General features: G+C 41.7%; 1 protein-coding gene across 2 annotated transcripts in view; it reads left to right on the forward strand.

The window, feature by feature from the left end:
* The first annotated feature begins 342 nt into the window (after positions 1-342).
* Positions 343-12,667, forward strand: part of RASIP1 (Ras interacting protein 1) — a 43,536-nt gene continuing 31,211 nt past the window's right edge. Inside the window, exons 1-3 of one of the 2 annotated variants that reach the window (XM_069948795.1) lie at positions 343-722; positions 1,362-1,513; positions 11,034-11,641. In XM_069948795.1, coding sequence (XP_069804896.1) covers positions 1,380-1,513; positions 11,034-11,641 — 742 coding nt within the window. In that variant the 5' untranslated portion in view covers positions 343-722; positions 1,362-1,379. The remainder of the gene's footprint in view (positions 723-1,361; positions 1,514-11,033; positions 11,642-12,667) is intronic. The other variant, XM_069948796.1, reaches the window with a different exon arrangement.

The raw sequence follows: 12,667 nt of genomic DNA on the forward strand, positions 1-12,667 counted from the left end.
TGTACCATAAATGCCCTAGCTGGCCACTCTTTTATGATGAGGAAAACTGATTATAATGGTTATTAGAGATGAAATTTAGTGAAATCTAATGATGACATAAGCAGCATGTATGTGGAGTTATGTGAGACCGTATCGTACATGGTCCTAGATATATGGTCCTACATACACCCATCAGCACAGTGTGCCTTTTACCTCATTTTTCCATGCTATCCTGCCTAGTTAAGTTTTGTGAGATGTGAGTTTTATTCATCCTATCTGACCTCAGGAAGAGAGGGAGGGTTTGGAATTGTTAAAACAAAGGAAACTGGACTTCAGACAGACAGCCTTTTCCAGGGTTAGGATTGAAGGGAAGAGAAACTCCTGTTAAAACAGCCACAGGAACCAAAGGGATTCGTATTTATCTTCAGAACAGAATATCGGCCATTATTTACACTTTTCGCTTCACTCTTAAATTTCATTACACCATTATCTATTGTCTTTAGTCTTTGTGTAAGTTACTTGCCGTCTTTTTTTTTTTCTTCTTGAAAATGAATACTCAAAATGAATAGATTTGCCTAAGATGTTTAGCCCAGTAAATGGAGATATTTCTAAATCAAAGCCATGCATTCTGGAAGCAAGAATAAGATGAATAAGATTTGGTAAAGTGACATTCTGACATCGAGGAGGGAAGCGCTGCAGCAGAGCAGTCTGAAAAGCAAGACTTCCTACAACATATATCCCTGGTAAATATAGTTCCTATTCCATCATAATTCCTCTTCATCATTTTCATACATTATACCTCTATGTGATGCTGCTTAACATCTAATTGCTTGTACTGTTGTGATCCTATTGGTATTATGCTATTTCGGAGTTCCCCTAATATTTCCATTAAGGAACCTGCATAAAAATATAATTGCCTTCATGCTTACTAACAAATACATATTTTTTTTGGTTAATGATAGTGTATACTGCTCTCTTATTAGTGAATACAGACATCATATTTTAAGCCTGTATGCTCATATTGGGTGGGGTTTACTTATATTATTAGTCACTTCTTCTTTCCTGGTATTTGAAATGGGTACGGACATGTATTCACGTGTGTGTGTATATATATATATATATATATATATATATATATATTATACATGCATATATAATATATACATATATAACATATCTAAATGAGCTTTATAAACTACGGTGTAAAGTTAATGCCACATATATATATATATATATATATATATATATATATATATATAATGTGAAGGTACCATGTAATATATGTTAGCTTATGTTATTATGTTGCAGTATACAATAAGTTCACAATTATATCAAAGTTATTCTTTGGATCCATAGGAAACTTGACTTTTTTCCCTCTGCAGTTCTGAAAAGGTTATACAATGTTTCACGAAGAGAAGAAGGAAGGAAGTCCTAGATTCGGGAAACTCCATTTTCCTGTGGGCCTCTGGATTAATTCTCCAAAGAAGCACTTTGCAAAGCTAGGAAGACGGTGGCCTAGTGTTGGCTCTATCAAGTAAGAATCCAAATCATTTCCTCTTCAGTGGGTTTTACACTTTAGAGAATTCCTCTCAAAATTGCTTATTTGATGTTCTTCCTCTTATAAAGGTTGAGTTTATTTAGTAAAGTGCTACACTGCTTCCTTCTACTAGTTTAGATAAACTAAATGCTCATAAAATGTTTAGGATAAATTTTTGGCAAAAAAATCATTTAGTATATATTCTACATTATTTTATGTTATGTAGTTGTTATGTAGTTTTAGACATTATTTTCACATGAAATATCTTTGTAAATTAGCATTGTAAGTGTCAGGCCACCCCACCTTCCTTCCATCCTGTAACACAGTCATATGATAGATAATGAAATGAAAGAGTGGAATGGCAGGAAGTTGAAGAGGTGGAGACGCTGTACTGTATCATTTCCGTATGGCCTTGAAGCTAGAGACACTAGAGTAGGCTACAGAAAGTTTCTGGAAAGTTACTAATGTCCAGCATTAAAGTTTAACAATTAGTCATGACTAGATAATTCAGCTTAAGGTAGCTTATTTTATTTATAGTGATGAGCGAATAGTGAAATATTTGAATATTCGATATTCGTACGAATAGCTCCAGAGTATTCGAATATTCAATCGAATATTCAATCCCATTAAAGTCTATGGGAACAAGTAATCGATTATTGAAAAACATCTATTCGACCACTTGGAGGTAAAAAACGGAAGCTGGGGGATTTGAACGCATATTGAATATTTATCGAATATTCGGCGAACTATTCGATAATATTTGATAGATTGAATACCTTACTATTCAATCGAATATCCATTCGATCGAACAGTATTCGCTCATCACTATTTATTTAGCTTTCATTGAATATGTGCTTAAAGGGATAGTAAAAAAAATCTAATTAGTGTCAGAAAGTTATATAGATTTGTAAATTACTTTTATTGAACTTCAGTGCTTATCAACTGCTGTATGTCCTGCAGGAAGTGGTGTATTCTTTCCAGTCTGACACAGTGCTCTCTGCTGCCACCTCTGTCTAGTGTCTGTAGTTGTAGGAGGTTGCCCAGCAATAGCTTGACAGACATTTTTCCTTCAAATATCTAAATATGTGTTTACTCAATAAATGTACTCCAGGCTTGATGGTTACGTGTAACGTGTACAGATGCAGCTCAACACATGGGGTGCATAGTAGAGACACTTTGGGGGGGATTTATCAAGATTCGTTCACCTGCATGCCAGTCTTGCCTAAATCCTCACCCCCATGTCCCACGCTGGATTTACTGAGAGGTGCACACTTTTGTGCTACTCACATATTGGTAAGTTCACACTGAATAAATGGGGCGGAATTCCGCAGTGGAACTTTCTGCCCAAGGTATCCCGCCTGCTTCAGTGTAAGTTCACACTATGTATGTGTGCGGCTGTATTTTTTATGCGGCTGTAAATGTGCGGATGAAACTACGGCCGTGGGAAAAAATAGACATGCGGCTGAAAACATACGGTCATTTACTTGGAAATCTGGTTCAACTAAAAATAACAAATAAAATCTTAAGAAAGTGATGCAAACACCTCTGGATGCATCGGGGAAAGCAGGGAAACAGTTTACATGAATTGCTATTACCGGGGTTTGCGATCCTCTGCAGTAATGCCGATGCCTCTCATGGTTAATCTATTAAAATAATAAAACACATTTTCATTGTAATAAAGTCCCTTTCATTGTTCAATAATTAAATTTAAACGATTCCATCATTTTGCAATTAAATATACTGTTAAAATAAATATATATATAAATAAATGTATATTTATATATATATTTATTTTTTGACAGTATATTTAATTGCACAATGATGGATTCGTTTAAATTAAATTATTGAACAAAGAAACTGATTTTATTTCAACGAAAATGTGTTTTATTAATTAAATATTAATTAGTACAGGAAGCTCCATAAGCCGTTAATTCATATTGCCGGCAATAGAGCATTCTGTACTAATCATCACTTTACTTTAATGAAAACATCAAATGTTTCTTCTAATTATGTTATCACAATAGCATTATTAGAAGAAACATTTAGAATTATATGTGCGCTCAGCTGATCGGCTGATCGGCTGAGCGCACATATAATTAGCGGGTCCGCAGCACAGTGACTTCATTGTGCTGCGGACCAGCGAAGAGGACACATCGGGGTGAGTATACAGCTCTCCCCACCCCCTCCCCAGCACTGCACCCATCCCAGCAAGGAAGGGGGGTCCCTTAACCCCTTCCTTGCTGGGATGGGTGCAGTCTGACATCAGTCTGGCCCCCAAGGGGTTAAGGGGGATGCAATACTGTCGTTTGGTTTTTAACCCGGCTGGTTATAAAAATAGGGGGGACCCTATGCGCTTTTTTTTTTAAATAAATAAATAATTTAAAAAAAACGCATAGGGTCCCCCCTATTTTTATAACCAGCCGGGTTAAAAACCAAACAACAGCAGCCTGGTAACACCAGGGTGGGAAGAGCCATTGGTTTAGGCCCTCCCCAGCCTAAATCTTACCAGCCTGCTGCCGCCCGGTCCAGGAGCGCCAATTTTGACGCTCCGGGACCACTGGCACCCGGCTCTTCCCAGTACCCCTGGTGGCATTTTGTACTGGGGTAATAATAGGGGGTTAGTGTTAGCCATTTTATACCGGCTAACACTAGGCCCCAACTTAGTAATGGATTCCGTCTACTAGACGGCTTCCACTACTAAGTCTATAAAGTAAAGAAATAAAGACAAGACACAAGTTAAAAAATTTTTTTATTCAAATAAAAACACCCCCACACCCCTCATTGACCATTTTATTAAAAAAAAAAAAAAAAAAAAACGCTGGTCATCGACGTAGTCCACGGAATCCGACGTAATCCCCAGGATACCGATATCTGAAAAACAAAAAGGGAGAAACACACAAAAAACACACAAACAGGAGCACAACACCCATCATTGTGAGCGGTGTTGTGCTCCTTACAGTATGCAGCATCTTTACAGATCGCTGCTTACAGTCTGGCCCCCAAGGGGTTAAGGGAGGATGTATTGCATCCCCCTTAACCCCTTGGGGGCCAGACTGATGTCAGACTGCACCCATCCCAGCAAGGAAGGGGTTAAGTGACCCCCCCTTCCTTGCTGGGAGGGGTGCAGTGCTGGGGAGGGGGTGGGGAGAGCTCTATACTCACCCCGATGTTGTCTCTTCGCTATATTAACTATTAGAGGCATCGGCATTCGGCATCATTGCCGGCTATTTTTGAAGTACTCCGTACGGACCGCCTGTCAATCCACGGCCGCATTTCCAGCCGCAAACAATGGTCTTGTTCATTTTTTACGGGTCCGTTTACGATAGGGCCGTAGATTCATACATAGTGTGCACTGTGCAGCCGTATATCGTATACTTTCCAGCGTACGCATGAACCACCAAAAATACCGCCGCACAATTACAGCCGCAAATACAGCCGCACAGTTACATAGTCTGAACCTAGCCTAAGACTGCATCTCTACGGGAGGGCTTGCGTACCTCCGCTCTCCCATAGAGATGTGGTCTGACACTGAAGCAGGCGGGATTTCTTGGTGGAGAGTTCCGCCGCGGTATTCCACCCCATTTGCTCAGTGTGAGCATATCCTAAGTCTATGATGTCTCAAATACCACAAGTCCTCTGGCCTAGCTGTCACTTTGACTGTTACTGGTGGGAATTACACAGTCTAGTCACTCTACTGCCCAGTCATCAGATCCACTCCAGGCTTGCTCAGCTACAACTCTGACACCCTGGAGCAGTGGTAGCATATCACAGAGGCCAAAAAACACTCACAGTCTCTTGCAGCTCTTAGCACTGTGTTCATCTCACAGTGCTGGACAACACAACTCTAATGGCTGGTGGATGTTAGTTCCGACTTTGGACTGCCTCATCACCATATTGCCAAACCACACAGTAACTATAACTAACAAAACAACACTGACACAGAAGACTAAAGGGACAACACACCTTATGGCCATGTCCACACAACGTATGAATTTTATTTACAACAGCCATTCTTTTCAGTGAAAAGACCGCCGGTTGGTAATAAAATTAATACGTTTTCATTGATTTCAATGCTACAACGGCCATAGGGTATTCATTGTTGGCCGTTGTTTAACTGTGGCCACAGCAGTGCCGGCTTCAGGGTTTTGTGGGGCTTTGGGCGACAGAGCCTCAGGGCGCCCCTTTGTGGACCACTCACGTGGCGACAGTAAAACAGTTGGTCTTCCTCTGTGTAGCCCCCTTATAGATGCCCCCCTCTGCCAGACAAACATCTTATGCACTTCAACACCTTCCTCTATACAAGCTCCCAACAGTAACAGGACCCTCTTTGTGCCAGTTAATTTCCTTTCTTTATGCCCTCTGTGGTTAGGATCCCATCTGTAGTTGTGCCCCCTTTTTTTACCCCTATCTGTAGCTGTGCCCCCTCTTAGTGCGCATATCTGTAGTTAGGCCTCCTTTATGCCACGCATCTGTAGGTGAGCCCCTTTGGGCTTTAATCTGTAGTAAGGCCCTCTCTCTGTGCAAAAAGAACTTTGCCCTTATGATCTGTTGGCAAACTACAACTCCCATTATGCCCAGCCAGCAATGCATGGTGGGAATTGTAGTTTTTCAACAACTGGAAAGTCACATGCACTGGAACACTGCACTAATAAACTGTCCCCCAAGCCACTGTTTCCCAACGAGTAACCCTTCCAGGGGCGTAGCTAATGTCTCTTGGGCCCTGGTGTATAATCCACTGTACACAGATCACTATCCCCTCATCCAGTCATATAGAGTTGTCCCAGCTCTACACAGGTTGTATACACCGTATACATTACAGTACAGTTATATTTAGGGACTCACAGGGGACGTCTTCTGTGATCAGAGTTCTTCCCCTTTCATTTTCTTCTCCATCTGCCCTGGGCGTTATGAGAACTTCTCCGTGCCACAAATCCACAGAATCTGCCAGAGAAACATATTAGGCTCCTTACTCCAGCACCATTCTCATCTCTATACTAACTGCACATCTGTATTGGCCCCTTTGTGCACTTATTTGGTTGGTAGACTGACTCTATGTAACCCCCTTTATAGTATATGCCCCCCTCTGTGTAGACATGCATCCCTCTGTGCATGCCCTATTGCATACGCTCCCCATATTGTCCCTCTTATAGATGGCTCCCCCAATGTTATCTCCCTTGTGTTGTCCCCCTTATAGATGGCCTCCTTGTGTTGTCCCCCTTTTAGATGGCCCTCCTGTGTCATCCCCCTTATAGATAGCCCTTAAAGTTTCCCCCTTATAGATGGCCCCTTGTGTTGTCCCCCTTATAGAAGCCCCCCCCGTGTTGTCCCCCTTATAGATGGCCCACATGTTATTCCCCTTATAGATGCCTCCCATGTTATGCCCCTTATAGATGGCCCCCATGTTATGCCCCTTATAAATGGCCCCCATGTTAGCCCACCGTCGTGGCTCTTCTCTTCTGCAGGCTTGGTCTGGCCCCCGCCTGACGTGCGGCTCCCGGCTCTGTCCCGTCCCCGGCAGCACACACGCCAGTGAGCTCTGCGTGCGCCGGGAATGTTACTTGTGGCACAGGGGGCGCTTGTTATAGACGATCCCTGTGCCGGAAGTACTTCCCCAGCACACACTGAGCTCACTGGCGTGTGTGCTGCCGGGAACGGGACAGATCCGGGAGCTGGGGGGCCAGCCTCTTGTGATTGCAAGTAAAACACTGCTTGCGGTCACAAGGTGGAGTGGGAGGGGGGCAGTGCAGTGGCAAAGGGGGCACACAATGTAAAGTATGGTTGCCGGACTTACTCTACATTGTCTTCAAAGTGTTCAATGCTTAAATGGATTGCGGGCACACCCAAAGGTGCTTGTAATCAAAATGGGAAAAAGATAATTCGGGGAGACTTATCAAACATGGTGTAAAGTAGAATTGTCTAAGTTGCCCCTAGCAACCAGATTCCACCTTTTATTTTTCAAAGAATCTGTGAGTATTGAAAAATGGAATCTGATTGGTTGCTAGGGGCAACTAAGGGCCCTATTAATGCATAATCGTTAACGATTAACGATCTCAAACGCCCGCTATTGCGAAAGACCTGAAAACATTCACTCATTTCCATGGAACGATAATAGTTACTTATGATCGTATTTGCGATCGTTTTTTCTTCGCTATTTGTTCGCTATTGCGTTCGTATCTACTGCGAACGACCGAACAATGTCTTATTCAATGCAAACGATTTGCAAACGTTTTGCGAACGAGCAACAATAAAAATTGGTCCAGGTCTTATAAAGCGATCAACGATTTCTCGTTCGGTCGTTAATCGTTAACTGCATTTCAACCGAACGATTATCGTTAAGATTCGAACAATTTAACAATAATCTGAACGATAATCGTCCGGTGGAATAGAGCCCTAAGACAATTCTACTTTACACCAGTTTGATAAATCTCCCCCAATGTTCCTGCAGCCGATACGGCAGTGTTGGCTGAAGGAACATGTAATACAGCGGTTAAGTTGGCTGCTAAATACGAATACTACGGCTGCTGTATTATATTATGTGAACATAGCCTGTAAATTAACTGTAAAACCCACTATAAGGAAATGCAGCCAAAACAAACATTATTTGTACAAACATAAGAAACACTCCTGTTTTTCCACATATAATGCACTCTCACCATCATCACATCTACTACTAACAAAGTCATCTGTTTCATTTCAGCATTTTTTGCAGTAGATTATAAACAGTGATTTAATGTGAAATAAATGAAGCCTAAAAGTAAAGTGCTGGCATCAGGTCACTATTTTATGCGGACCTCAAATAGATTTCTATTCCGGATATTCCAGAGAAAAAGGTGTTTTCAAATCAACTGGTGTCAAAAAGTTACACAGATGTGTAAATTACTTCTATTTAATAAACTCAAGTCTTCCTGTACTTACCAGCTGCTGTATGTCCTACAGTCTGACAAAGTGCTCTTTGCTGCCACCTCTATCCATGTCAGGAACTGTCCAGAGCAGTAGTATACCCCATAGAAAACCTCTTCTGCTTTGGACAGCTGCTGTTAAGGACAGAGGTGGCAACAACAGCACTGGAAAGAAGACTGGAAAGAAGGCACCACTTCCTGCAGCTAAATACAGATAAAGGCTATGTTCAGACTTTGTAAGACACCGGCCATTCCGTGACCCGGCCTGGTCACTGCAGTACCAGCCGGATGATCTTCATTGCAGTTAAATTCGGATGCATCCGTGCGCACCCGCATCTGAATTTGCTGTTGCACTCAATGGAGCTTGCGGCCGGAGCTGCACGCTTCATTGTGTGCACTGATAGGTTTTCTGCGGTCGCTATTCATCAAATAACGGTCGCAGTAGACTGACATGTCAGTTTTTTGTGGCACCGCTAGGGGTCCTGGCCGAAGTGTGTACTATGTGTATACACTCCGGCTGGGATTCCCTTGGCCTGCAGCACAATGTGGGTAAAGGATTAATCACGGCCATGTTGCAAATCGGCAACAACGGCTGTGATTAATAACTTAGGTTGTGTGAACATGGCCAAATATTGGACGTTTTTTTTTCCCAAATAGAAGTAATTTATAATTTATACCCGGCCCGGTATAATATATAACTATCTCAACAGTTGATCTTAAAACTAAAGTGGGCGGAATCCCCTGCCCCTCTATGACGCGGCTCTGTTAGAATTAATGGAGCCGCATCATAAAGGGACGGGGGATTTTGCCCTCTGGGGTCAGGCTGGCCCGCCTCCAGTGCTTAAGCCCCAGCCCCAACCTGGTACTCGTGGATAGAACGCCGCCGTACACAGGACTGCGGCACCGGCTTCCCCTCCACAGCGCCGATCTATCCGTGGGTCAAATTAAAGCGAATGTACCTGATGGTTCATTTGCTTTAAGACTGTTTCCCACATTATTTTCAAAAACAGTGTGTGAACATAGCCTAACGATGAAAGAATAGTTTTGTAATCCCAAAAGTAAAAGAAAAGATATTTGAACTATTAGTCAGTGCCGTGTTTTGGCCAGGCCTAGGCAGTTTTGCACATTATGGATAGGATGTCCTTGACTATTTGGCCAGAATTATTGTTTCAGTTGAAATGTCTTTTCTCAGCTGGTCCTCCATAAACACAGATATGTTCTCATAGTGTTTAATAGGATTGCTGCCACCAGTGTCTGCAACACCACACCAGGTGTAGAGACCAGGAAATTCCAAAGCTCTGAAAAACTTCCAAAGAATCTTCTAAACAAATGGCCGAGAGAAGAAGTATTTCCAATTTACTGATGTAGGTCTAGGTAACCACAGTGGTGCAAAAATGCAAACTATTTAATAGAGTATTTACAAGATGTTCTAATAAGATCAAGCACAAAGCTAGGAACAAAGAAGTTTATGCTATGTGCATACAATTACCCTGATTCTCAATGGGAAAACTGTGCCATTCCGCCTTAAAGGGGTTGTCCAGGATTAGAAAAACATAACCATTCTCATGCAGAAACAGCGCTTCTCTCATGCTCAGTTTGTTTGAGGTATTGCAGCTCAGTTACATTGAAAAACAGAAAACAGCCATGTTTTTTTAATCCTAAATGATCCCTTAAAGGTATGATGTCATAATGGGATTATTGAGGATTACAAATAAATGAGGCTGAGCCACATTACCCAACACAGCCCATGTACAAGCGTGCCACGGCTTTTTGAACCCTGCAAATATTCAGAAACCTAAAAAATTTCTTAAAACATGTAACAAAGAATAAATCAATCAAGGGCAGACAGATTTAAATGCGATTATGTATGATGGCAAATTGTACATTTATATCTATCAGGAAAAAAAAAAAGACAAAAATGCTAAAAATAAAATGGATCTGTCAAATGATTGACAGCTGTATTCTGCTGCATCTCTGATATAGTACACAGACCCTTTTTTCCTGGGGGAAGCTTGAGGACACTTAAAGGGGTTGTTCAGCGAAAATCTTTTTCTTTCAAACCAACTGGTGTCAGAAAGTTATATAGATTTGTAATGTACTTTTATTTAAAAATCTCATACTTATCCCATACTTATCAGCTTCTGTATGTCCTGCAGGAAGTGCTGTTTTCTTTTCAGTCAGACACAGTGCTCTCTGCTGACATCTCTGACCGAGACAGGAACTGTCAAGAGCAGGAAAGGTTTTCTATGGGGATTTGCTGCTGCTCTGGACAGTTCCTGACATGGACAGAGATGTCAGCAGAGAGCATTATGTCAAACTGAAAAGAAAACAACACCTTCTGCAGGACATACAGCAGCTGATAAGTACTGGAAGACTTGAGATTTTTAAATAAAAGTAAAAGACAAATCTATATAACTTTCTGAAACCAGCTGAATTAAAAGAATTTTTTTTTTTTTGCTGGATAACACTTTAAAATAGCCATAATAGGTCTTGTGACCCAGCTGTCCCATACTTTCTAATGGCTCATGTGCAATCCATCTGCTGTTCCCATCCATGCATTTTACATGGTTTACCTGATTGAGCAATATATATCTTTACAAATATCTTTTACTTTACAGGTCAACCTCCTCAGACACAGCAATGTGCAGCGGTCGTAGCAATGAGACAGTGGAGTTACGTCAACCAACAAAAAATAAAAACAATCGCCACAAACGTCTCTCTAACATCTTTCACCGTGGTACAATACTAATGACTGGTAGCATTAGTGCCGGTAGTGCGGCGGGGCGTTGGGCTAGTGAGAAGAAATTATCAGAGATTATTGATTCAGTGCCAGAAGATCTGGTTGAGCTTTCCAGCCAGAAGAATTTGCCCGGTATTCTCAAAATATTTGGAGATGACATTTCATCTGGTACCAACTACAAAAGTGTTTTAGCTACACCACGGTCCATGGCCCGGGAACTAGTAAGAGAGGCTTTGGAAAGATATGCTGTGGCCGATTCGGATACAGAAGCCTTCGTTCTTTGTGATGTGGTGGGACGTTTCGTAGGCCATGAAGGTGAATGGAAGATGGAGTACCTGCGCATTGTTGGCGACCATGAACGACCTCTTGTCTTACAAGAAATGTGGAAGCCTAAGGCTGGGTTTTCTAGACGGTTTGAAATCAGGAGAAAGCAAGAGGTGGAGAAGATGGCTACAGCCGAAGACATTGAGACTGCAGGTGGGCATGGTGTAAAACTTAGGTTTTATATATATTTCACATGTAAAAATTATTATTTTGCCATATTTAGACGAAAACGTACTGAACAGAGTACTAAACAAACAAAAAAAACCACCATAACTTCTAGATTATTTTAAAAAATCTACTAGTGGTGTATCCTGCCATATACTGCAACGTATCTGACAAGAAGTATACAAGTATAGGTTAATTACACGGGTCTCCTGGTAGCTTTGACAGAACATCAGTATCTGTACCCCTGTATCCCAGGCTCATGTTCCAGGTCACTCCAAGGAATATAAATGAAACAAAATTCGGATTTCTTTCCCTATGTTTACCCTGCAAAAATCCTACCCTCAGTGGAGACTTGCCCCCAAAAGGCTTGGCGCTACTCCATCCCTTAGAAATCCTTATCCCATACTGAACAGGACAACTTATCATATATATATCCTGTATATATAAGTTGCCCTATATATTTATTTATTCATTTATTTAATAAGTACACATATAGTTTGTGTTGCATGGCTAGGAAGTAGGGATGGTCCGAACCTGCCGAGGTTCGGGTTCGTACGAACCCGAACGCTCGGCATCAGATTCCCAATGTCTGCCTGCTCCGTGGAGAGGGTGTATACAGCGGGAGGACCGCCTGAAAAACTGGGATACAGCCATAGTCATAGGCTGTATTCCAGTTTTCCGGGCGTTACTCCCGCTGTATCCACCCTCTCCACGGAGCAGGCAGACAGTGGGAATCTGATGCCGAGCGTTCGGGTTCATACGAACCCGAACCTCGGCAGGTTCGGACCATCCTTACTAGGAAGCATATGGCAAAATCCTCAGATTTTCTAGCACATCATTATATTCATAATACAGCTGTGTTTTATGTCTATTTTACTGTCATATCTTGCTTTTTGTTTGTTTTTCTGTGACTACAGCCTTTAAGGGAACCCATCACCATGAAAATGCTACCTTAGCTATCAGCATCATTTTATAGAGCAGAAGCAGCTGAATGGATTGATATACGTCCTTATGGGAAAAGAT

Source organism: Dendropsophus ebraccatus, chromosome 12 (genome assembly GCF_027789765.1).
Source record: "Dendropsophus ebraccatus isolate aDenEbr1 chromosome 12, aDenEbr1.pat, whole genome shotgun sequence".
In the NCBI taxonomy this organism is placed as follows: Eukaryota; Metazoa; Chordata; class Amphibia; order Anura; family Hylidae; genus Dendropsophus; species Dendropsophus ebraccatus.